General features: G+C 51.5%; 1 protein-coding gene across 1 annotated transcript in view; it reads right to left on the bottom strand.

The window, feature by feature from the left end:
- Positions 1-27186, bottom strand: part of PACS1 (phosphofurin acidic cluster sorting protein 1) — a 107403-nt gene extending 80217 nt beyond the window's left edge. The window contains exon 1 of the mRNA XM_029060132.1: positions 26807-27186. Coding sequence (XP_028915965.1) covers positions 26807-27180 — 374 coding nt within the window. The 5' untranslated portion in view covers positions 27181-27186. The remainder of the gene's footprint in view (positions 1-26806) is intronic.

The raw sequence follows: 27186 nt of genomic DNA, 5'->3' as shown, positions 1-27186 counted from the left end.
TGGGGTTTTTTTTTTTTTTTGCTTTTTAACGGTATGAGTTAAGCGCTTACTCTGTGTCAGGCACTCTACTGAACAACGGGCTAGATACGAGCAAATCGGGTTGGACACAGTCCAACAGTGCCAAGCACCGTTGTAAGCGCCGGGAGAGATACAAGGCGATCAGGGTGTCCCACGGGGGGCTCACAGTCTTCGTCCCCCTTTTACAGAGGAGGTAAGTGACTCGCCCAAAGTCACACAGCTGATAAGCGGCAGAGCCAGGATTAGAACCCACGACTTCTGACTCCCAAGCCTGTGCTCTCGCCACTAGGCCAGACTCCCGCCGCGGTATGGGGCTCAGATTCTTAATCTCCATTTTACAGATGAGGGAACAGAGGTACAGAAGTGAAGTGATTTGCCCGAGGTCACGCAGCGGACAAGCAGCGGAGCCGGGATCAGAACCCAGATCCTTCCGACTCCCAGGCCCGTGGCCTATCCACGGGGCCACGCTGCTTCTCGGGCTTCGCTGTTTCGGTTCTTCTGTAACACCGGGGATCCTCAACCCTACGTCTGGGAGAACGCTCGGCGGCCGATTTATTCTTCGACTGACATCACGTGCCGGGAGGCAACCTCTCCTCCATCGCGGCATCCGAGTTCCATCGGATAGCTGGGCGCCAGCAGGAGAAAGTTCCCCGGTTCTGCAGCAGCGTCCCGTCCAAAACGTGCGGCAGAGACTCGTGCTGGGAAAGTAGCCGTCGTAGAGAAGCGGTGCGGCTCAGTGGAAAGAGCCCGGGCTTGGGAGTCGGAGGTCGTGGGTTCTGATCCCGGCTCCGCCGCTTGCCGGCTGTGGGGCTCTGGGCAAGTCACTTCACTTCTCTGTGCCTCAGTTCCCTCGTCTGTAAAACGGGGATGAGGCTGCGAGCCCCACGTGGGACAACCTGATCACCTTGTACCTATTCCAGCGCTCACAAAAGTGCTTAGCGCATAATAATGACGTTGGCATTTGTTAAGCGCTTACTATGTGCAGAGCACTGCTCTAAACGCCGGGGTAGATACAGGGTCATCAGGTTGTCCCACGTGAAGCTCACAGTTAACCCCCATTTTCCAGATGAGGGAACTGAGGCCCAGTGACTTGCCCACAGTCACACAGCTGGCAAGAGGCGGAGCCGGAATTCGAACCCACGACCTCTGACTCCCCAAGCCCGGGCTCTTTCCACTGAGCCACGCTGCTTCTCTACCCCAGCTAGTAGAATGGTGCTTGACACACAGGGTCGAACGCATATCTTGATTATTATCATCGTTATTAGGAAGTAGACACCATCCCCGCTTCCAAGGAGCTTCCGGGTGCCTAAGTAAAAACCAGCCCCACCGGAGTGGGGAGGATAAAAGTCAGTCTTCCCGGCAGTCAAGAGTCCCGGGAAGGCTCGGACAGTCTGGTCCCGCCCAGGGTGGTCAGAGAGCCCGGAAACTGCTTTTCAGCCGCTTGCGTCGTCACTGCTCCTTTTGTCTGCGTGAACCCCCTTATTTCTTTATTTTTAGATAGCGAGCCTCCCGTGGGTGGGGGCAGCAGGGTTGAAAATATCCTGGGACTTCTCTCCGCACTCGGTACGGGGCTTCACACGAAACGGCTTAACGCGCGTCATCAACGATAATAATGCTCTATTTCCTGTCTGAAGCTTAAATAGAACCAACCTAGAATTTTAACGCTCCTTTCTCCAGCTGGGGCACAGTTCATCTCTCCCTGTAAAGTGTAGTTCGAGATCCCTCTGGGAAATAGCAGGGCTGGGGGGCGTTTAAGCCTTACCTCTGAATTGCTCAGGATTTTGCAGCTATGATCTCAATTATTCTCACAAGATCCTGAGGTAGACGGGAACAGGGATGAGAACATCCTTAGCTTCGCGGGCGAGAAGAAAGGGAAATGACTCGGTGACTAAGAAAGGGAGATGATTTTGCCAAAGATTATCGCCCGTCAAGGACCGGAAGCTTCCTGAGGGCAGGTCTCGTTTCTACCATTTGTAAATGGTTAATGCAGTGCACTGTGTCCGGTCAGCGCTCAATAAATAATAATAACGTTGGTATCTGGTAAGCGCTTACTATGTGCAGAGCACTGTTCTAAGCGCGGGGGTAGATACAGGGTAATGAGGTTGTCCCACGTGAGGCTCACGGTCTTCATCCCCATTTTACAGATGAGGGAACTGAGGCCCAGAGAAGTGAAGTGACCTGCCCACAGTCGCAGGGTTTGTCTGACTGCGCTGGGATCAGAACCCGTGCTCTCCTGGAGGTCTGGGCCGCCGGCTTTTATTAACTGTGTTTGGGCAGATGAGCAGCAGCTGTTGGGGGATTTTTTTTTTCTTCTGCACTGAGAGTATTGTAGGAAATTTCTGGACAAGCACTATGCAGGGACCTGAGGTCAAACTGAGGTTTCTTGCCGATATCCACCCTCTCCGATGCTCCCTCCGCTGTTGATCAGTTAATGGTATCTGGGAAGCAGCGTGGCTTAGCGGAAAGAGTCCGGGCCTGGGAGTCAGAGAACCTGGGTTCTAATCTTGCCTCCTGTGTGACCTTGGGCAATCCACTTCACTTCCCTGGGCCTCAGTTCCCTCATCTGCAAAAATGAGATTTCGCTAACTCCCTCCTCCTCAGTCTGCGAGCCCCAGGTGGGATCTGATTACCTTGTATCTATTCCGGTGCTTAGTACAGTGCTTTGCAGATAGCACTTAATACCACCATTGTTATTTATTGCCTACGGAGCAGGGTGCTAAATTCCTGGGAGAGTACCACAGAGTTATTATTGTTATTACCAATAACAACAATAGTAATAATGATATTTGTTAAGCACTTACCACGTGTTAAACACTGTTCTAAGCGCTAGGGTAGATACAAGCTAATGACGTTGGACACAGTCCCTGTCCCACATGGGGCTCACAAGCTGAACTGTACGTTCCAAGCACTTAGTACAGTGCTCTGCACATGGCGCTCAATAAATACGACTGAATGAATCATCATCCCCATTTTGCAGATGAGGTAAATTGAGGCACAGAGAAGGGAAGTGACCGCCAAAGGTCGCACAGCAGACAGGTGACGGAGCCGGGATTAGAACCCAGCTCCTTCTGACCCCCAAGTCCAAGTTAAAAGACGCCATCCCCGCCTTCAAGCGGCTTACCCCGGAGCAGGGAAGACAGATCCCAGCGTTACGGAGAGAAGAGGAGAAAGGGAAAATGGCTCTGTACATGAGTAAGTGCTTAAATAGTAAGGTAAGTCCAAATGGACCAAAGTGCTAAGGATGGATGAGGGTGCCTAAGTGTCTAATTGGTATAGAATAATAATAGAATAACAACAATAATAATAATCATTGTATTCGTTAAGTGCTTAGACTGTGAGCCCGTCATTGATCAGGGATTGTCTCCATCTGTGGCCGAATTGTACATTCCGAGCGCTTAGTACAGTGCTCTGCTCATAGTAAGCGTTCAATAAATACTACTGAATGAATGAATGCTTACTCTGTGCTAGGCGCTGGGGTAGATACAAAATATTTGGGTTTGAACCCAGTCCCTGTCCCACACGGGCTCACAGTCTGAATCCCCATTCCTCAGATGAGGGAATTGAGGCATCTTGTCCAACCCAACCCAACCATCTTGTATCTACCTCAACACACAGTACCGTGCCTGGCACAAAGAAAGCGCTTAACAAATCACATTGAAAAAAAATCACTTACAAATGCATTTAGCAATTCTTCGATTCACTCTTCAGAGAAGCAGTGTGGCCTCACTCGGCTGCCCGGATTATCCTTCTACGGAAAGCCTCTGGGCTTGTCATGCCCCTCCTCAAAAATCTCCAGCGGTTGCCTATCAACCTTCGCATCAAGCGAAAACTCCTCACTCTCGGCTTCGTAGCCGTCCATCCCTCTGCCCCCATCTCACCTCCCTTCTCTCCTCCATCCAGCCCGCACCGCTCCTCTCCTTTGATGCCGCTCACCTTCTCGCTGGGCCTGGTCCACGCCTGTCTCGCTGTCGACCTCCGGCCCACGTCCTACCTCTGGCCCGGAAGGCCCTCCCGCCTCAAATCCGCCAATGACTCTTCCCCCCTTCAAAGCCCTACTGAAGGCTCACCTCCTCCAAGAGGCCTTCCCAGACTAACCCCCCCTTCTCCTCAGATCCCCCTTCCCTCCCCATCACCCCGACTCACTCCCTTTGCTCTGCCCCCTCTCCTCCCCACAGCACTTGGGCATATATGTACAAATCTATAATTCTACTTATTTATATTAATGCCGGTTTACTTTATGTGTATATATAGATGATTCCATTTACTTATATTGATGTTATTGATGCCTGCTTACTTATTTTGATGTCTGTCTCTCCCTTTCTAGACTTTAAGCCCGATGTGGGCAGGGACTGTCTCTATTGCTGAATTGTACTTTCCAAGCGCTTAGTACGGTGCTCTGCACCCAGTCAGGACTCAATAAATACAACTGAGTAAATAACGGAATGAGCTCAGACCTGGGAGTCAGAGAACCCAGGTTCTAATCCCCCTCTGCCGCCTGCCTGTTGTGTGACCTTGGGCAAGTCGCTTTGCTTCTGGGTGCCTCAGTTCCTTCAACTATAAAATGGGGGTTCATTACTGTTCTCCCTCCTACTTATCGGGTGAGCCCCACATGGGACCTGATGGTCTTGATCTACCCCAGCACTTAGAACAGCGCTTGACCCACAGTAAGCACTTAAGCACCAAAATATTATTAGTAGTAGTAATAATAACAATAATAATAATTCCTTCATCCAAACGATCACTAAAAGCCCAAACAGATCAGTCCACAGGCCAATCCCTGCAGGGAACCACTCGAGACTCCGGTTACTAAGTAGGAGCCTCCCTTCGAGCCGAGGTACATGGCCTTGGGCCCTGGCATGGTCAAGGCCGTACTTTCTTTGCTTGGGCCAATTCAGAAACCTTCCTGGAATCAATCGATCAGTGGTATTTGGAAGAGACTGAAAACTATTGCTTTCCCCGCCTTGTGGCATGTCCTGCCCTATTTTGGGGGAGGAAATCGAACCGGTAGGACAATTGGCTCTTAGCAAGACCTCATATCCTGATATCGTCGTCTTTTAGGTGGCTGCAAATTCACAGATTGATTCTTTTGGTCCCGGTACTTTCCCCGCAGGAATCGCCGTTGGGCTGACCGGTAATTATCAGGGTCGTCCCTCTTCACTTTTGAAGAATCCCTCTGCCGAATCCCTGAGGTTTCACTCTTCCAGGAGTTCTCAAAAATGATAGCCAGGGGATCCGATCCCTTAAGTACTAAGAGTGCTGATCCAAAGACATCCTCGTGGCTTTAAACGCATTCCTTCGTTCCGTGGCGTTTACTGAGTGCCTGCGTACTGTGGGCAGAGGTGTCGTACTTAGGGCTGAGAGCAATCAGTCGTATTTACTGGGGGCTTTCTATGTGCAGAGCACTGGCCCAAGCGCTCGGGACAGCCCAATGCAACAGTTGGAAGACACGTTCCCTGCTCACAAGGAGCCCTGAGCACCTGTCTACCAACTCGGTTATATTGTAGAGTAGAAGAGTGGAGGGAAGACGATTCAGGCGCAGTCCCGGCTCCACAGGGGCTCGCGGTCTTAAAAATGGGGGCTGAGGGGGTATGGGAAGCTCAGCAAAGGACACCCCGAGGCAGACTGAAATAATAATAATTTTTAGAAAAATAGAAAAGGAGGCTCACAATGAAACAGTGAGAGCAGAGCAGACTATGGCTGAAGGGGCCGGGCCCGGAGCCCCACAGGCACAATAGCCATGACTTCCCGGTTGTCTGGTTGCACCCCAGATGGGATGCAGTGGGGGCTTGGGGAGAGGGGGTTTCTCCCACATCTCCTGGCAAGGAAGCAACCGAGGCCGTGTGGCTTTGCGGCTGCAATCTGAACCGTTCTGAGATGGTATTCCCCGTTCTAGTTTAACATTCCAACCTTCTGACACACGTTGGACTTGGCTTTCTCGACTGTTCAGGGATTTAGATCCACAATACAGTCGGAAGTGAACACACACATTAAAAGACCCTCTCCTTTTCATCATCTCATTAGATTAGCCGGTCAACTTCCCCTTCCGGGCTAGCGGATGGGGGCAGTGTTTTTTCTAGACCTCTTGTGCCTAATATACATGTGTTACCATTTGTCTCTCCTGCTCCAGGGGATTGCCTTTTGAGCTTTTCCAGTCCCCTCTCCTGTCAAATCAGGCCACTTCTTCATAATCTCACTTAAGCGGGCGTGGACGTTCTAAAGTGACCTTCAGAGCCTGTGAGCTTAATTTTCCGCTCTCTGTGGCTTCCCCATTTGCCTTTCAGGCCTCTGTGTCGTTCTGGCTTTAATCAATTTTAAAATCTCGCTGTCTTTCTTGCCCTTCTAAAAGCTGGCATGTTTTGCTCCTGGGCCTCGGTGACGGTCTTCCTGGGCAACAGCCAATAATAATAATAACGTTGGTATTTGTTAAGCGCTTACTATGTGCAGAGCACTGTTCTAAGCACTGGGGGAGATACAGGGGAATCAGGTTGTCCCACGGGAGGCTCACAGTTAATCCCCATTTTACAGACGAGGGAACGGAGGCACAGAGAAGTTAAGTGACTTGCCCACAGTCACACAGCTGACAAGTGGCAGAGCCGGGATTCGAACCCATGACCTCTGACTTCCAGGCCCCGGCTCTTTCCGCCGAGCCACGCTGCTTCTCTGGCTCTGTTACATTCCTCTGTTTCTGCAGCTTTCTTCCCGTCAGCGCTCTCCTGCTCATGAAGACCGACGAAGACCCCTCCAGTCAGTCAATCCTATTTACTGAGCGCTTACTACGTGCGGAACGGTGTACTAAGCACTTGGGAAAGTACACTATAACAGACACATTCCCTAGACTGGAAGCTCGTTAGGGGCAGGGAACGTGTTCACTAATTCTGTAGAACTGCACTCTCCCGGGTGTTTAGGACTTTGCACAAAGTCAGCACTCCATACATACCACCGATCGGCGGATGATGTAAGCCGGCCCATATCTGCTTTCCAAAAATTCATTTTCTCAATAATCGCTGACTCTTCTCCTCCCTTCCCTCAGGTTCTTGGATCCCTTCCACTTAGGTTTTCCGTCCACCTCCATGTCCGTGACTAATTCCTCCTCGCTAGCAAGAAGCCTAACAAAAAGGCTCTCTGCCCTAGTCGATTCTTCTACTTTTAGGACTCCATAAATCGTTCTCGAGGCAATCCAAAAACCTGTCTGACGACAGGTCGGCCCTGAAGGAAATCGATTGCCAGAATTAATGGACTGTGATAAGGGACGTGGCTTAATAAGGCTACTGCCGTTCCTCTTACAGTTAAAAGGGGAAAGGAAAACAAAATGGCAGTGACATCACACACAAAATGAAAGGTTCCAACTGTCCGGAGGTAAGGATATGAACAATTTTCCTTAACCGGGTGAAGTTTATAAGCAGAAGCACAAACAAAATTAAAATCCAGAAACACTCACTTGGGCTTTCAGAATCACCAAGGAGCCCTTAAACTGAACTTTTTAGTTAAACCACATCTTTATCTCTATTGTGTTTACTTTGAGCTACCTAAGGAACTTTATAGACACTTTTATCTTCCCTCACAACAACCCCCTGAGTCACCAATCAATAGTATTTATGAGGGTTTATTGTGTGCAGAGCCCTGGGAGATTAGAAGACATAATCCCTGCCCTCCAGGATTTTACTATCTAGCCCGTAGAGATCCTGACATAGGCCTACCAGCTCCAACGCAGTAGTTTTGTTCTTGAAAACTCCCCCGAAATGGCACTGGGTCAACCACTGTTTCAATGTGAATAACGGGTTGGAAAGAAGATGGCTGAAAAACAACTGAAATACTATGTGGGCTCTGTAACACCAGATGAAATACAAGAAGGGAATGAATACAAGATGGAAAAGCCTTCAGAAATTTGTTTCATCCAGTCTGCCTCGTTTGACCCTAACCAGGGGTCGTTAGCACCTCACTGTGAACCAATCTGCCGAGCTACCGAGTCAGTTTCCAAGATCCAGGGGATGGTTGCGACTGGTTCCCATGGCAATGCTCACAAACTACAGACAACCGGGTTGCCTTGAGATTCTGCCATTCTGCTGGAAACCCGTCTTAGATTCCGCCCGGCAAAACCACCTCTCATTATACGCAACTCATTCATTTCCTCCAGATTCCACCCTAATTCATTCATTCGGTTGTATTATTACGCACTAACTGCGTGCAGAGCACTGTACTAATGGCTTGGGAAGGTACAATACAACAATAAACAGGCACGATCCCTGCCCAAACGAGCTCAAGTCTAGTGGGGGGAGACAGACAACAATAGAGATAAACAGACAACGATACAAATAAACAGATCTCAGAGTACCAGACTCGGAGACGCTGGTGAAAGGGCTAAGGGAAAGGAATGTCTGCCCCCACTGCAGACATCTCAGAAATATTCTATTCTCGGTCCCCGCACTGCTCCAGTTCACCCTACCAGCCGTCTCCCAGTGCGCACCACTGGGGCCGGGGGATCGGGCAACGGTGTGTGGCCCTTTGACCGACTGGGTGGACAGCTCAGCGCAAATCACAGTCACTACTGCCTAAACAACACCGGCCCACACTTTGTCGGGGGTAGGATAGGCCCTCCCCTCTTAGCCATTGGAGTCTGAATAACGGCCCCCCTCACAAGTCAAGCAAAGGGTCAGAGAAGAGGCCACAGTGTGCAAAGGATTCTCAGCGTGACACTAACCCCCATGGAAACCACCTCATCTGATGCAGTAGCTTCACCTTCGAACCCGGGAACGACAGTCCTACCACCCAAATCGCATTCAAAAATCACCCGTTCTGACTGTTACATGTCCAAATGAGACCGAAAAGGGGAGGACTCTTTGGCCTGGAAAGACGAGTCCCGAGACGGGGTAATGATGATAAGAATAATAATTACTGTATTCGTTAAGCGTTTACTATGCGCTGGGGTAGGTACAAGGTCATCAGGTTGTCCCACGTGGGGCTCACGGTCTTCACCCCCATTTTACAGATGAGATAACCGAGGCACAGAGAAGTGGAGTGGCTTGCCCAAGGTCACCCAGCAGGCCAGTGGCGGAGCCGGGATTAGACCGAAGCCCCCCCAAAATCACGCGAGGTAGGGAGTCACGGCCAACAGGGAATCGTTGCGCACCGAACCCCAACGCCACTGGGACTAGAATGTCCCCGTTGAAGCTTGGAGACGGAAGCTCCAAGGCAGACAAAAAGCAACGTGCTGCTTCCCGCAGCAGGAAATAAGGACGTCATTCTTTACCACCAGGAAGTTGTCGAGGCAGAAAATATCTATCAATCAACGATACGCACTGAGTACTTACTGTGTGTACGGCACTCTATCATGCATTTGGGAGAGTCCAATACAACGGAGTTGGCAGATATTTTCCCCTTTCCTGCCCACAAGGGGCTTTCGGTCTACAGGGGAGGGGCTCAAGAAGGGTTTAAATAAAAGCATAGAAGAGGGGTCCAAAATGGGTTAATAGGGAACAAGGCACTATTAGAGAGGGACGTATGAAATGGAAGGTGGCTCTAAAAAGGGTTTAAATACATGGCTGTAAAGGTCCAGGAGATATCTGAGGGCACAGAACACTCCTAACCTCACTCACGGACCTCAAGGAAGGCAACCATCACGCTCTTCCCCCAAGTACCCTTCACCTCACTGTCGAAAAAGGAATTTGGGGCTGGCCCAGAAAGGCGTTACTTGAAAAACACTCTCCAGGGTCAGTTTTCTATTTACTTTACGGAGAGGGAAGCATGCAGTGAGAGGGGAAGTGACTGTCCCAAGATCACGCACGATATCCGCCCGGACAGAAAGTGAATCCAGGTCTCGGGGCTCTCCGTCTACACTCGAGACCCGAGGCTCTGGTTCGAACCTATGGTTTTAATCGTTAAAGAAAAAAAAATTTCAAAAACGTTCCTCCAAGGCTTTTATTCTGTAGCTCAAAGACACGGTTTCAGTTCCAGATCTTTCCCGTGATAGTGGAGAAAACCAAACTTCGCCGCAGCAGCTTACGATTTTAAAGGCCACCGCCCGTTATCGAAAGAAAACCTCCGGAGAGAGCCGGCTGGAGGCTCAGTGACTGTTTTAAATTCCCGGGTCCTCCTCTCAAGAGTCTGTCCAGGTCGGGCGGGGGCGAGGCTCGGTTGCCCTTCTGGCCATCGGGTCGGAGGCGGGGGGGGGGGGGGGGGGAAGTCGAATCACGGATGCTGTCGAGCCAACTGGTGCAAAGCACGGCTGGGGTTTACCGGCGGGGGACTCTGCTGGTCTCTTCCGCTCACGCAAGCTGGCGGGACGTGGAAACGGGATCTTGGCCCGGCCAGAACCCCGGTGCTGAGCTTGGGCTTCCCATTCCGTCAGGTGGAAGGGCACAGAGAGAGGGAGAGAGAGAGAGGGCACAGAGCCCGTGTGCCAGCTGAGAAAACTCGGGCCTCGGGGGATTCTGATTAAAGAAAGATAACGTTTCATCAGCCTTGCTCTGCCGAGCTCCGGAGAGTCAGGGCTTGGGGAGGGTAGTCTATCCCTCAATCCTACGCCCATTTGGGGGCCAAGTATGGACGCCACCGGGAGACCTTGGGCAAGTCACTTCACTCATCTGTGCCTGAGTTAGCTCATCTGTAAAATAGGAATTGAGACTGTGAGTCCCATGCGGGACAGGGACTGTGTCCAACCTGATTTGCTAGTATCCACCCCAGCAATTACTACGGTGCCTGACACACTGTACGCGCTTAACAAAAAGCACAATAAATAATAATCATCATTATTATTATTATTAAGAAGTCTCTTCAGCTGCTAGGCTCTCCTCTCTCCCTCCTCCCTTCTAGACTGTAACTCATTGTGGGTAGGGAATGTCTATCTTATATTATGTTGTACTCTCCCAACCCCTTACTACAGTGCACTGCACAGTGTATGCGCTCAATAAATATAATGATAATGGTATTTGTTAAATGCTTACTATGTGCCACATAGTCTAGTCTAAGCGCTGGGTGGGCACAGTCCCTGTCCCGCACGGGACTCACAGTCTTAATCCCCCTTTTACAGATGAGGTAACTGAGGCACAGGGAAGTGACTTGCCCAAGGCCATACAGCAGACAGGTGGCGGCGCTGGGATTAGAACCCACGACCTGCTGACTCCGGGGGCCGTGCCCTATCCACTACGCCACGCTCCTCTCCTCCGAGGGTCTCACCAAGACTGAATTAAGGAGTCAGATCCTCTCCGACAAGGGGTCCGATCTCCAAAATTCCCTCAGGGCACTGCAATAAAGGCCAGAAGAAATGCAAAACCCGGCTGCTGATCCCAGGTCCACCACTTTTCTGCTGCGTGACCTTGGGCGAGTCACTTCTCTTCCTCTGGGCCTCAGTTCCCTCATCTGTAAAATGGGGATTGAGACTGTGAAGCCCACGTAGGACATGGACTGTGTCCAACCTGACTATCTTGTAACTACCCCAGCATTCAGTAAGCACTTAAATGCTCTAAGAGGGGGAAAAAAACCACAAAAAAGCCACAGCGATAACTTAGATCTCCTGGGCTTTGTCATGCTCTAGTTAGCAAGTCACGGAATAAATGGATTATGAGGAATAAGAGTTTTTTCACCACATAGCACTTACCTCTCTGTACTTCAAAGCAGCACGGCCTAGTGGAAGGAGCTTGGGTTCTATTCCCAGCTCCGCCACTTGCCAGCTGTGTGACCTTGGGCAAGTCACTTCACTTCTCTGGCCCTCGGGTTCGTCGTCTGTAAAATGTAGATCCAATCCCCGCTCTCCTGCCTTCTTAGACTTTGAACCCCGTGTGAGACGAGGGACAGTGAGCGACCCAATTATCTTCTATCTACCCCAGAGCCATCTACAGGGCCGGACACGTACCTGCTTAACAAGTACCACAGTGATTACAAATCATCCCTGTCTGTGCTGTGCACTGGAGGAGAAAAGCAGTCCCATTATAATTTCAGAGAAGCTTAACTAAAGCAGAGCAAAATAAAATAGCCCAAAATGCCCCAGAAGTCAGAGGGGCTGCGTTCTAATTCCAGCTCTGCCACTTGCCTGCTGAGTGACCTGGGGCAAGTCACTTTCCTGTGCCTCAGTTCCCTCATCTGCAAAATGGGGATTCGATACCTGACTTCCCTCCTACTTAGACTGAGCCCCATGTGGGACCTGACGACCTTGTATCTTTCCCAGCGCTTAGGAGAGTGCTTGGCACTTGGTAAGCGCTTAACAAATACAACAATTATTATTATTAATATCGTCACTATTACAGATGGGCCTGGAAACGTCTCTTGACTGTCGGTCCACCGTTCTACCCCTAGGCCTCAGGAGTACCTCATGCTCTCTCATTATTAATCCTCAGAGGGGCAGGAGTCAGACAATCATATTTCTTGAGTACTTACTGTGGGCGGAACACTGTACTAAGCGCTTGGGAGAGGTCAATATAACAATAAGTAGACACTCCCTGCCCACAACAAGTTTACAGTCTAAATAAAGGGGGAGAGACAGACATTAATAAAAATAAATAAATGACAGAGATGCACATTAGTGGTATGGGGCTGGGAGGGGGGATGGATAAAGGGGGCAAATCAGGGCGACGCGGAAAGGGGTGGGAGAAGAGGAACGAAGGGCTTAGTCAGGGAAGGCCTCTCGGAGGAGATGGGCCTTCAGTAAGGAGCCAAGAAGCAGGTCCCGAGCCCTTCCCTTTCGGCCTTTAGCCTTTTCCAACTCAACCGCCATGGCCAAAGAGTACCAAGTCCCAGTTTCCTCCGAAAGAGCGGGTCTGGACTGGTGCCCGAGGAACGGGAGAGGCGGGTTCCACTCCTGAATCTGATACACCGCTTGGCCTTTTGCCCAGCTCTGCATCTTCCTTCCCCTTTCTGAAAATGCTGGTGTAAATATAGGAGAGCGAGAGAGAGAGAGAGACAGTGGCCTGGGAAACGGAAGTGTCCCCACCGGCAGCCCGAAGAGCTGCGCTCTGGCCACAGCCCTTTGGGCCTTGGGTTTTCCACCTTCATTAAAAGAACCAACTTGCCCCCCTACCCATTTTCCAAGGCCGCTGTGAGGACGGATGAAATGGCACCGGGAAGGACCCTCTGAACTCCTCAGGGGACTGAGCTTAATGAAAACAAGACGAGACTAAAACCAAGATGGTCTAAGAGCATTTCCATTTGCTGGGCCCCTTTTGTCCACCCTCAAAGAAATGCAAGAGATGACACTAGCTGCCCTAGGAGAGGGAGGGTGCTCCAACAGGACCGAGAACAAAGGTGGAGTCATTTGGGTTTCGAGATGCAAGAAATGGAGGGAATCCGCCAGTTCAAAGCAGCAGAGAGATGGCAGATGATCTCCTGAAGCCTTCGATGCATTCTGAAATATAAATGAACAGCTACAGAAGGCTGATGTGTCACACCGACTGGAAGAACAAAGAAAAAGAGAGAAGGAACAAAACATGGGGAAGAGCACCCGAGGAAGGAAAAATGCCCTTCCAGATCTGAGCACAATAATCGGCCTACGTTCCTACGGGGACAATAAACATGTCAAGTTGCATCTCCTGACCAGGGAAGGAAAGGCTGGGGCGGGCGACATGGCGGGTGAAAAGAGGCCCCTCACTTTGAAGGAAGGGCAAAGTCTGCTAAATGGGTCCCTGGGGTGGGTAGAGCTGCGTTTTGAAAGGGTCTCGGTGAGACATCATCCCGACCAAAGTTGAGCTACCCCACAGGGGATGCAGTGGCCCTTAGTTAACAAATAAAGCCTCCTTTTTTAACGGCATTTGTTAAGTGCTTAATATGTGGCCAGGCTCTGTACTAAGGATTGGGGTAGATACGAGATAGCAGGTTGGACAGCATCCCTGTCCAACACAGGGTTCACAGTCTTACTCTCCATTTTACAGATGAGGTAACTGAGGCACAGAGAACAACAACAATAATAATAATAGTATTTAAGTGCTTACTACTATGTGCCAAGCACTGTACTAACAAGATAATCGAATCCTATATGGGGCTCACAGTCTAAGCAGAATGACAATTCCGATGGCATTTGTTAAGCGCTTACTAGGTGTGAAGCACTGTTCTGAGGGCTGGGGGAGATACAAGGTCATCAGGTTGTCCCACGTGGGTGGGGCTCACAGTCTTCATCCCCATTTTACAAATGAGGGGACTGAGGCTCAGAGAAGTGAAGGGACTTGCCCGACGTCACCCAGCTGACAAGTGGCCGAACCGGCATTAGAACCCACGACCGCTGACTCCCAAGCCCGGGCTCTTTCCGCTGAGCCACGCTGCTTCTCGCTGCTCCCTTCCCTCTCTAGAAGGGAGAATAAGTATTGAATATCCATTCTGCACATGAGGAAACCGAGGCCCAGTGAAGTGACTAGCCCAAGATCACACAGCAGACAAGTGGCAGAGGTGGGATTAAAAAACCAGGTCCTCTTGACACCCAGACCTGTGCTCGTGCCACTAGGCCATGCTGCTTCGCTACTTTCCACCCAGATAATCTCTCCTTTTCACCTAACGCCTATGTCTAACGAGGTCCGAGTACTTGACCAACATTTCCAAGCAAGAATCGGAGACTATCTCCTCTATTATACCAATGGGGACACTGAATCAGAGCTACTTTTGAGCCAGAAGCAGGACCAGCATCCTCAAATGTTCTGACTAAGCCCCAGATGCGAGGGTTCTGGCCGCCAGGACGTACCCAAGGAGGATCCGCGATCGATTCGTAACGGTTTATTAGAGGGAAAAGCTAGGGACGATGGAAGGGGTTGTTTCCAAGCTTACGGTTAGCGGGCAATTTTTATAATTTTCCTCCAACCATCCTCTGATGCCACTGAGGGAGCCAGAGCTCTGGACTAGATGGACCAGGGGGTCTGACTCAGTGCGACACTGCCTAGAGTCTTTTAATCATCAATGCCAAACCCTCCAAAATGTCCTCTTGATCACTAATGACCACAGAAAATTTCACCCACTCCTTTTTGACGCTACTCACTCACCCGGCCTTCTGGCACCTGCCCAGAGGGAAGGGGGTAAAGTGGACGGAGAGCATCGGGGAATTCTGGATTTTGGGGGCATGGATGGGGAAGATGAGGGGACCGGAAGAGATGGAGGGGGGGTTTGGGGTGACCCTACCGGCAACTTCATCCCTCTCATTTCCCGAGAGAGCAGGATGTCTGCGATCCTTCCTCAAGGCAAAAGTGGAAGTCTCAAGATCACGGGGGAGCGGTAGCGTGACCCAGGCGATAAAGCCCGGTCTGGGAGTCAGAAGGATCTGTGTTCTAATCCCACCTCCGCCGCTTATCTGCTCTGTGACTTTGGACAAGTCACTTTACCTCTCTGGGCCTCGGTTACCTCATCTGTAACAGGGGGATTTAAGACTGTGAGCCCCACGAACCTTGTAGCTATCCCAGCGCTTAGAACGGTGCTTGGCACATAGTAGGCGCTTAACAAATACCATCATTATTATCAAAAGCACTTAGTACGGTGCTCTGCGCACAGTAAATACAATGGAACGAAATACAGTTGAAAATACAATTGACTTTTACAGATGAGGTAACTGCGGCCCAGAGAAAGTGAAGTGACGTGCTCAAGGTCACACAGCAGACAAGTGGCGGAGCAGGGATTAGGCTTCCTCTTGCTTCAGCCCAAGATGCCTGGCTCGTTACAAGTGAATCTCGTCCAGATTGGGGGCCGACAGCTGCCAGGGACCACCCTGAATACAGTCTAGGTGCCAGGCTGAGACTCCTGGAGTCACTTCCAGGCTGCTCTGGGCAAACCCTAGCTGTTGGATCAGCCCCAGCCACCCAGATTGACTGGCCAAATCAGGCTGTCCTGGGCTTGCTCCAGACCTCCCGGGTTTACCTTGTTCAGGCCCATACCCCCGGGGTTAAAAGGATAACACAAGCTGCCATCAGGAACTCACCCATGCCCGTCCTCTTCCCTCCTTCTCTTTCTCCTCCTCCTCTTCTTGGAGACTGTCAGTTCCTTGCGGACAGGAATCTATTATACTGCACTTCCCCCAGGTACTTAGTCCAGGCCTCTGCACACGGTAAGCGCTCAATAAAGACCGCTGATGGATCGACTGATGTCTGACTCCTACCCCTCTGTGGCTACTGATCCCAGGAAGCCAAGAGGTAACTGAAGCCCATTCAACAATACGCAGCAGGAGAGGTTTCCTGAATTGCTGAAGCAACTGAAGGAAACTTTTGAAAAATTGAAGCTCCGATACGGAAAGGACCTCAAGATCCACAGATCAATAACATGGTGTAGAGGAAAGGACGTGAACCTGGGAGTCAAGGAACCTGGGGTTTAGATCCGGCCCCGCCACTAACTCGCCGCATGACCTGGGCAGGCCACTTACCATCTCTGTGCCTGGTTTCGCCAATGTAAAATGTAGGCGATAAGACTTACCTCTCCCTCCCGGACAGAGGTGTTGTGAGGATCAGATGAAATAAGAGGATCAAACCATCGGTTCTCCTGGAACACGAGTTTTCACTGTGTGCTGTGGCTAGAACCCACAAGCATGCATCTGTCTCGAAAGAATGCAGTGCGCTACCAGAATGCCATGTGTGCGGCATCAGTCGAGAAGCATACGCTATAATGTAAATTTTCCTTAACGCAAGGCTCTTCGGGCACATGTGCCCATATTACAGGAGAGATAACTGTATTACAGATATTAAAAAAAACAACAACTACGAGTCATCAATCACTGAATGGTATTTACTGAATGCTTACCGTGTGCAGAGCCCTGTACTACGCCCTTGGAAAAGTTCCATATTGTCAGTAGATGCAATCCTTGCCCGCAAGCATCTTACAATCTACAGATGTCTGTTCTCTAACTCCAGAATCTGAGCTTCCTCAGCACCGATGGACTATTTCATGAGGGGTAAAGACAAAATACCGATTTTCTAAGGCAAAGTAGGCTCTCGAGACCCTTTATTTTTTCCAGTGGTCTGAGAGCACTGGTTGTGCAAACAAGAGTCACACTGGGTTGATCATTCAGGAAACTCTTTTTAAGAATTCTTTATTGTTCATTGAAATGTATTTCCTGAGCGCTTCCTGCCTGCTGAGCACTGTACTAAGCGCTAGAGAGAGTACAATTTAACAGTAAAAAGACACGCTCGGGGTCCACAACGGGCTCAAAACATCCGTGAGGTGAGTAAATAGGATCAGTCAGCCCCATTATACAGATGAGGATGTTGAGGCCCAGCTCAGTTAAGAGATAAACATGAAGCAAAGGAACCAGGAAGACTACCAGTTTCTCTCGCTGCTAGTCAAGTTCTTTACTCTCAACACAGCCAGGTGCCCCATGAGCAATTCAGCCTACTGACAGCCTTAACGATTCAACTTTGGCCACGGGGTTTGCCAAGCCCACTTTCCCCTGGGCTTAATCTCCGGGGCCCACCTCCAAAGACCGGCTGAAGGAGAAATACGTGCCCAATGGACTCCTGATAGAAAGCCTGTGGAGGAAGGTATGCAAATAACCTATTTGCTTGCTGAAAGATAAAAACGATAAAGTTTGCAAGCTGTGCAACCGAGCTCATTTTGTCTCAACGATCTGACTCGCTCCAGAGAAGGAACTTCAAAAAAAACAACCTTCTGACCCTTCCCACTCTGGTGGATTAAAATAGAGAGAAGAAAAAGGGACGAGGGGCATAAAAATCTCACAACTGACAGCCGAGATAAAATGGAGGGTCTGATGGGGAAAAGGACTGAAGGTGACAATTTAAAACCACTTAGAGTTTATGCTTCCTGATGACAGGGAATGGGTTGTTTTGTCGCTGTTTTACTGTACTCTCCCAAGCGCCTGGTACAGTGCTCTGCTCACGGTAAGCACTCAAAAAATACGACCGAATGGATGCATCGTGCCAACCTCCGCAGCGAAATGCAAACTGGTTACGGAAACAACGAAACGTTTTCGGCCAATACCCACAGCAGAGAGTCTCCGGCAGCAATAGGCAATGTCCTGCCCTGGACAGAGTTCCGTCCTGCTGGTAAAAGAGAGCCTAAGGATGTCAGATTCTGGCAGCATTCAACTGTCCCCTTCCAAGGGTATAAAATTCATAAAGAAAAACAGACGAGCACCTTGGACCTGGAATAACAATAATAATTCTGGTACTTGTAAAGTGCTCACTCTAGGCCGAGCACTGTACTAAGCACTGGGGTAGACGCAAGTTAATCAGCCCGGACACAGTCCGTGTCCCACATGGGGCTTAGTCTTAATCTCCACTTTCCAGATGAGGTGACTGAGGCCCAGAGAAGTGAAGTGACTTACCCAAAAAGTCACACCGCAGACACCCAGCAGACCCCGGAATTAGAATCCAGGTCCCTCGGAAAAGCCCCTTTAATAATGTTGGTATTTGTTAAGCGCTTACTATGTGCCAGGCACTGTTCTAAGCACTGGGGCGGATACAAGGTAATCAGGTTGTCCCACGTAGGGCTCACAGTCTTCCTCACCATTTTACAGATGAGGTAACTGAGGCACAGAGAAGTTAAGTGACTTGCCCAGGGTCACACGGCTGACAAGCGGCGGAACGGGAATTAGAACCCATGACCTCTGACTCCCAAGCCCAGGCTCTTTCCACCGAGCCACGCCGCTTCCCTTTCTGATGGAAAGAAAAGAGCAGAGTTAAAAAGCCACCTGGGCTTCTTTAGGGAGTCTGTGCGGCTTCCAACTCTGTGCCCCACCCTGCTCTCTCCAAGACCCGGAGGCAGCTGGCAAGCGGACAAGTTGCCCGCACCCACCCCCCTCGCCCGCTGCCCTGGTCTCGTCCTTTCCCTAACGCACTCGCTGCCTAGCGGCTGCGGCCAATTTTCACTAAGAGATGAATTAGAAAGAGTGCCCCGTACTAAGCATTAGACACGACAGAGAATCAGGAAGTGGGGGCTAAAGAGCCCCAGAGCCAGAGGGCTCCGGATTACCTGCATTATATTTAACTTCTGGGAAGTCCAGAGGCGGGACTCTCCACAGTCCACAACTGATGGTAAAGATCCAACCCCACCCGGCACCGAATGTGAAATCGTCACTAGTTCAGATACTTAATGCGCTCGCAACCACCTCTACCGTCTGGTACGGATCGATTTATAGCCTCTCCTACTTGAGCACTTACTTGGATCTGCACCCTTTATTCACCCCTCCCCCTCAGCCCCACAGCACTTACGTCCATATCTGCTATTTATTTTTTTTTAAGGTCTCCCTTAAGCGCTTAGTACGTGCCAGGCACCGTACTAAGAGCTGCGGTCGATAGGAGGTGATCGGGTTGGACACCGTCCATTAGCCCACCTGGGGCTCACAGTCTTCGTCCCGCTTTTACCGACGAGGTAACGGGCACAGAGAAGTAAAGTGGGTCGCCCAAGGTCACAGGACAAACAAGTGGCAGCGCTGGGATGAGATCTCGGGTCCTTCCGACTCCCAGACCCGTGCTCTACCCTTCGTTCACTCAATCGTTATTTACTGAGCGCTTACCGCGTGCAGAACAATGGACTGAGCCCTCGGAAAATGCAGTTGGGCAACAGATAGAGACGATCCCTACCCAACAACGGGCTCACGGTCTAGAAGCGGGGAGACAGACAAGAACACTGCTTATTTATAATCACGTCTGTCTCCCCCTCTAGACTTTAAACTCATCATGGGCAGGGAATGTGTCTACCGACTCTGTCATAGTGTATTTTACCAAGCGTTTAGTACGGTGCTCCACACACTGTAAGCACTCAATAAATGTGACTGATTGGCAGGGGGCTCACGGTCTTAATCCTCAGTTTACAGACGAGGTTCATTCATTCCTTCATTCAACTGTATTTATTAAGCACTTACTCTGTGCGGAGCACTGTCCTGAGCGCTTGGAAAAGCATAATACCACAATAAAAGGTGACATTCCCTGCCCACAACGAGCTCCCAGTCTACAGGCGGGGAGACAGACATCGATACAAATAAATAAAATGAAAGATATAGACATAAGTGCTGTGGGGCTGGGGGGGCCGGAGGGGAGAGAGGAAAAAGAAGGCAAGTCAGGGTGACGCAGAAGGGAGTGGGAGATGAGGAAAAGTAAGAGGCCCAGAGAATAATTGTAGTATTTATGTATGTGCCAAGCACTGTACTAAGCGCTGGGGTAGGTACAAGATTGATTCCACAGATCTTTCCAGTCTCTTCTTCCCCCTCTCAGTAAATCCTTCTGTGACTGTCTTCTCTATGGAACTGTAAACTCCCTGAAGGCAGGCTTCAGGACTTCTACCTCTTTTTACCCCTTAGTGCTTAGTGAGAAGCAGCCTGACAGTGGAAAGAGCACGGCTTTAGGAGTCAGAGGTCAGGGGTTCAAATCCCAGCTCTGCCGCTTTTCAGCTGTGTGACTTTGGGCAAGCCACTTCACTTCTCTGGGCCTCAGTTCCCTCATCTGGAAAATGGGGATGAGGACTGGGAGCCCCACGTGGGACAACCTTGTGGGACAACACGTGGAGAAGCAGCTTGGCTCAGTGGAAAGAGCACGGGCTTTGGAGTCAGGGTTCATGAGTTCGAATCCCAGCTCTGCCACTTGTCGGCTGTGTGACTGTGGGCGAGTCACTTAACTTCTCTGTGCCTCAGTTCCCTCATCTGTAAAATGGGGATGAAGACTGTGAGCCCCACGTGGGACGACCTGATTCCCCTATGTCTACCCCAGCGCTTAGAACAGTGCTCGGCACATAGTAAGCGCTTAACAAATACCAACATTATTATTATTATTATTATTAACCTGATCACCTTGTATCCTCCCTAGTGCTTAGAATGGTGCTGTGCACATAAACGCTGAACAAATGCCATCATCATTACTATTAGTGCAGTGCTCTGCACATCAAAGGTGCTCAATAAATGCCACCGGTTGTTTGACACTCCAAGAGTCGACCAATTCTGGAAGGGAAGTCCTTGATTTAGTGTGGGGTTTTTTGGGTCACTGTCAAAAATGAGAGTTCAAAGGTCCACCAAGTTACCTTCAATGCCGGGAGCAGAACGAATATTTTACTCCTCATTGGGTGAAACCCAAGGACTAAAGACCCTGTGGAGGCCTCAGTCAGAGGAGAGGGCATGCGCATGTAGCCCTTTTTTTACGTAGGCAAGGAATGTGTCTACCGAGTCTGTTGTATGGGACTCTCTCAAGCGCTTAGGGCAGGGCTCTACACACAGAAAGCGCTCAATAAATACCACTGATTGACTGAAGGGCTTCCTCTGGGTCAAGCACTGCGCTAAGAGGTGCGGTAGATAGAAGAAAGTCCATCCTGTCCCACATGGAGCTCCCATGGAGTCCAAGTAGGGGGAAGACCCCCCTCTCCCCCCGTCCTCATTGTGGTATCGGTAATGATCACTGTGGTATTTGTAAAATGCTTACTACGTGCCAGGCACTGTGCTAAACGCTAGGGTGAATACAATCAAATCAGGTTGGAAACAGGGTGGGGCTCCCAGTCTCAATCCCCCTTTCGCTGATAAGAGAACTGAGGTCCGAAGAAGTGAAGTGACTTGTCAAAGGTCACGGAGCAGACGAGGGGCAGAGCCGGGATTAGAAACCAGGCCCTTCCGACTCCCAGGAGTGCGCTCTATCCACTACGCCACGCCGCTTCTCTCCCGAGGGACTCTTCATTAAGTCCATCAGGTGGAACCCGGCGGATGAAGCCAGGGAGGAGGTGGCCGAGCACGTTTTCCCCCTTTGACTAAGCACCCCAGAGACCCGGCACCCGGCCTCAAGTTCCCACCACCGGTTCTGTAAGTACCTCAGGAGAAGTATTCGCAGATGGCTCCACCAGTCGTCGGGGTTTCGGGGTTATTTTTTTAAACAACCGCCAACCCTGACAGTGAACCCTATTTTCTCGATCTGTTCCGAAGAACACAACTTACCCCCTAGAACCCGCAAGGCGAAGCTCTGGGACACAAAATTAAGGGGCAGGACAGCGGGCAAATGCTGGTTTCCGTGGCTAGTCAGTAACAGCCACGTTCTGCCGTACGCTCCCAAGCGCTTGGCACAGCGCTCTGCACACAGTAAGCGCTCAATCAACACGACTGACTACCGGGAGGCGACTGTTCCTTACCTCTCCCAGCCTGGGGCATGTGAAAAACACCCCAGAGATGCAAGCCTCTCAAACCAAGGTATGGCCTTAATCAGGAGTTCTCCGCGCAATTCCCTGGGCTAATAATTCACTAAATGGACTACTCAAAAGCCAGCATGCCTAAGCCAACCAAAAATAAAGAGCAGTCAATAGTTTTATTTATATCTCCTGCCTTGTGTGGCTGCCTCTTGCCCACTGCTTCCCAAACATTCGCCTGGAGGAAGGCAGCGGCCCGAACGCTAGCACCGAAACCGGGGAGGGATGTGAGTCAAGGTAAGCAGCGGGATGTGTTGTTTCAGCCAGGGCGCATTTGGGAAGGGGTGGTCAAGAAAGATCCGCTCGGCTGCCAGGATAAACCCGGAGAAGGGTCTGAAGAACAAAGAAAGGGCAGGCAGGCAGGATGGATGCATCACCGCGAGGTTCGGCATCTCTGAGTCACCCATCCTCTCCCCAACGACACACGCGAAGGGCCGCACAACCCTACGACGACTGCCCACCCGCTGGGAGCTTACACTCCGAGCGGCCCCCGAGGATCCGGCGGGAACGACGAGGGGAGGAAAAAACGGCAACCCAACCGAACCGTGAGACGCGACGGGCATCCCGAGCACCCGGTGGAGTCGGGGACTCCCCTAGACACGCAGCTGACTTGCTCCCAACCGCCCGAGGTGGCAGGGGGAACCTTCCCAGGCAGCGCTCGGCAAGACTCCCATTCGATGGAGGCGGGAGGGAATTCCAGCTCCCGAGAAGTCGGCCGCAGACTCCCTTTATTTAGGATAATAGTGACGATAAAAACCGTGGTCGCCGTCAAGTGCTTACTCCTCGCCGGGCACTGTACTAAGCACCCGGGTGACACCACAGATGAGATTAGACACCGTCCCTGTTCCACACGGGACACAGAACAAGGGAGGGAGAGAATAGATATTTAATCCCCATTTGACCAATGAGAAAACTGAGGGATGGGGAAGTTGAGTGTCATGCTCAAGGTTACGCAGCGGGCAAGTGGCAGGGCCAGGATCAGAACCCGAGTCTCCCGACTCCCAGGCCTGGGCATTTTCCACTACGGCCCGCTGCCTCAGGCTTCTCTGGCCAATAGCCACGTTTCCTTGCCAATGTACAAGAGAGCACACACCCTGCTTCCAGTGGAATTTGGCTCTGCTTCAGGCTACATGCGAGGGATGGAAGACGGCCCCATTACTTTTTTTTTTTATGGCATTAGTTAAGTGCTTACTACGGACCCGGCACTCTACTAAGCGCTGGGGTAGATACAAGCAAAAAGGGTTGGTCCCGGTCCCCGTCCTCCCATGGGGCTCAGAGTCTTCATCCCCATTTTAGAGATGAGGGAACTGAGGCCCAGAGAAGTGAGGTGACGCGCCCAAGGTCCCGCAGCAGTCAAGTGACAGAGCTGGGATTAGAACCCAGGTCCTTCTGGCTCCCACGCCCATGCTCTATCCACTAGGCCACGCTGCTCCTCACCCCGTGAAAACGTAGGGCTGGTGATCCTTGATAGTCGGGGGCCTAACCTAGCTCCCGGGGGCCCTTGCAGGGGATTGGGAGGGAACAGCTCAAATGAAAGCAGACAGATATTTGGCCGAGTGGAAAGAACTCCGCCTCGGGAGTCCCTGAACGTGGGTTCTAATCCCAGTTCTTGTCTGCTGTGGGGTCAAGGGCAACTCACTTCACTTCTCCGTGCCCCGGTTTCCTCTTCTGTAAAACGGGGATTCAATACCTGTTCTCTCGCCTGCTTGGACTGGGAGCCCCAAGCGGGCCATATCAAGCACTTATCCAATACCACAGTTATTTTTCCACTAGTCTGCAGAGGGGCCCCGCTTGGAAGGTTGTGACATTTGGCACCAGCAATATTGCCCTGAATGTAGTACTTTTAATAACAATAATATTAATGTTGGTATTTGTTAAGCGTTTACTACGCGCAGAGCCACTGTTCTAAATTCTGGGGTAGATGCAGGGTAATCAGGTTGTCCCACGTGAGGCTCCCAGTCTTCATCCCCATTTTACAGATGAGGTCACTGAGGCCCAGAGAAGCGAAGTGACTTGCCCACAGCCACACAGCCACTAAGTGGCAGAGCCGGGATTCAAACCCATGACCTCTGAATTCCCAAGCCCGGACTCTTGTCACTGAGCCACGCTGCTTCTTTTTATTTTCCAAATTATTTTTCTTTCCTTCGTCCTCACTTCACTGTGAGATGGGAACGGGTATTACGATCCCCATTTTAAAGATGAGAAAACTGAGGTTGGTGAGAAAACTGAGGTTGCTGTAAGTCCGGTCACTGGGCCAATCGCTGGCAGCACCGGGACAAGATTGCCGACCGCCCACCTCCCCTCCCTGCACTCTAAATTATAATATTTTCTCCTCCCCCACCCCCCTTGGTACTTGTTAAGCACTTTCTATCGGTCAAGCACTGGGGTAGATACGAGTTAATCAGTTTGGACACAGTCCCTGTCCCATATGGGGTTCCCAGTTTGCTGTTCTATTGTCCTCTCCCAAGCGCTCCGTCCAGTGCTTTGCACACAGTGAGCGCTCAATAAGTACAACTGAATGAGTGAAAGGCACGAATGCGAGACACCGGAGGTATGATTTTCAGCCAACAGACGTTACACTCTGGACGCAAGCAGGGGAAGATAATGACGTCGGTATTTGTTAAGCGCTTACTATGTGCAGGGCACTGTTCTACACGCTGGGGTAGATACAGGGTAATCAAAAGGGGGCAGACGAGGAGTTCTACGGGGGAAATACGGGCAAGTGACATAGGAATATCAGGAGGGCACTTTGGCAGTGGGAAAGGATTTTGTTGGATTGTTTTTTGCTTTCTTGTTTCGTCTTGGTTTTTTTTTTACCACCCCTCGGCCCTAAGGAAAACAGCCCATGGGGAAAGAGCATTTCTGGGAGAGGGTGCAAGAGTGGCAGGGCGGGCCTGCCCCCTCCAAGCGAAAGAGACACCCCCAATTTTGGAAGGGCCAAGGAGGCTGCAGGAGGGGCGTGGGTGCCGGGGGGCAGAGGGACCATCCCTCTGGGGGTGGTGGGGGCTTCCAGGCGGAGGGGCGATGAAGTAGGAGAAGCCCATGGCCTAGTGGCCAGAGCACCGGCTTGGGAGTCAGATCATGGGTTCTAATCCCGCCTCTGCCACCTGTCTGCCGTGTGACCTTGGGCAAGCTACTTCACTTCTCTGGGCCTCATTGTCCTCATCTGGAAAATGGGGATTGAGACTGTGAGCTCCACATGGGACAGGGAGTGGGTCCAACCCGGTTTGCTTGTATCCACCCCAGCGCCTAGTACGGTGCCCGGAGCATAGTAAGCGTTTACCAAATCCCGTAATTATTATGAATGCCGGCTCTGCCGCTTGTCAGCTGTGTGATCTTGGGCAAGTCCCTTCACTTCCCTGTGCCTCAGGGCCCTCATCTGAAAAATGGGAAGTGCCACTTCTCTGTGCCTCAGTGCCTTCATCTGGAAAATGGAGAGTCCCACTTCTCTGCGCCTAAATTCCCTCATCTGGAAAATGGGGAGTGCCACTTCTCTGCACCTCCAGTGCCCTCATATAGAAAATGGGGAGCCCCACTTCTCTGCGCCTAAGTTCCCTCATCCGGAAAATGGGGAGTGCCACTTCTCTGCGCCTCAGTGCCCTCATCTGGAAAATGGGGAGTCCCACTTCTCTGCGCCTCAGTGCCCTCATCTGTAAAATGGGGAGTGCCACTTGTCTGTGCCTCAGTGCCCTCATCTGTAAAATGGGAAATGCCAATTCTCTGTGCCTCAGTGCCCTCATCTGGAAAATGGGGAGTCCCACTTTTCTGCGCCTCAGTTCCCTCATCTGTAAAATAAGGAGTGCCACTTGTCTGTGCCTCAGTGCCCTCATCTGTAAAATAGGAAATGCCACTTGTCTGTGCCTCAGTGCCCTCATCTGTAAAATGGGAAATGCCAATTCTCTGTGCCTCAGTGCCCTCATCTGGAAAGTGGGGAGTCCCACTTTTCTGCGCCTCAGTTCCCTCATCTGTAAAATGGGGAGTGCCACTTGTCTGTGCCTCAGTGCCCTCATCTGTAAAATGGGAAATGCCACTTCTCTGTGCCTCAGTGCCCTCATCTGGAAACTGGGGAGTCCCACTTCTCCGTGCCTCAGTTCCTTCATCTATAAAATGGGGCGTCCCACTTGTCTGTGCCTCAGTTCCCTCATCTGTAAAATGGGGAGTCCCACTGCTTTGTGCCTCAGTTCCCTCACCTGTCAAATGGGGATCGAAACTGTGAGCCCCACGGGGGACAACCTGATTCCCCGGTCCCTCCCCCAACGCTCACAACAGTGCTTGGCACACAGTAAGCGCTTCACAAATACTACGATTAGTATTATTATTATAAATCCTATTGAATGATTGATTATCCACTTGTCAGCCCCGTGACTTTGGGCAAGTCCCCTCTCTGGGCCTCAGTTCCCTCCTCCGTCACATGGGGATGCAGACGGTGAGCCTCACGTGGGCCAACCTGATGAGCCTGGCTCTCCCCCGGCGCTTAGCACAGTGCTCTGCACCTAGGAAGCGCTTAGCCAATAGCGCTTAGCAGGATGATGATGATGATGATGATGGCTCAGGAAGCGCTGAGCACACGCGGCGATGATTACGATCCCGTTGCCCCTCCGTCCCTTCCGAGCGCTCCGTCCAGCGCTGTGCACATAGTCAGCGCTCAATAAATACTACCGAATGAACGAATGATGGTGGGGGCGGCGCCTCCCCCCGAAGAGCGATCGGCGCAGGGTGCGGGGGTCACCTGGGCACGCAGCTGGCCGAGCTCCGGTCCACCTCCCAGGTGGCGTAGAGGTTCATCTGCACCGGGGGCCGGGCCGGGCCGCCCCCGGGGGCCGCCGCCGCCAAGCCGGACGCCCCCCCGGCGGAGGAGGACGAGGCGGCGGCGGCGGCGGCGGCGGCGGCGGGGGCGGAGGCCGGGGCCGCCTTCGGGACCGGCTGAGGCGGCGGCTGAGGCGGCGGCTGAGGCGGCGTCGTGTGAGGCGGCGTCGTGTGAGGCGGCGACGGCTGAGGCGGCGACGGCTGAGGCGGCGAGGGCTGAGGCGGCTGCTGAGGGGACTGTCCGGAGCCCCGCGGGTGTCCGCCGCCCCCGCCGCCGGCTCCTCCGCGCTCCGCCATGGCCCG

Source organism: Ornithorhynchus anatinus, chromosome 3, assembly GCF_004115215.2.
Source record: "Ornithorhynchus anatinus isolate Pmale09 chromosome 3, mOrnAna1.pri.v4, whole genome shotgun sequence".
NCBI classification, from domain to species: Eukaryota; Metazoa; Chordata; class Mammalia; order Monotremata; family Ornithorhynchidae; genus Ornithorhynchus; species Ornithorhynchus anatinus.
This window is presented reverse-complemented; position numbering and strand designations above follow the sequence as displayed.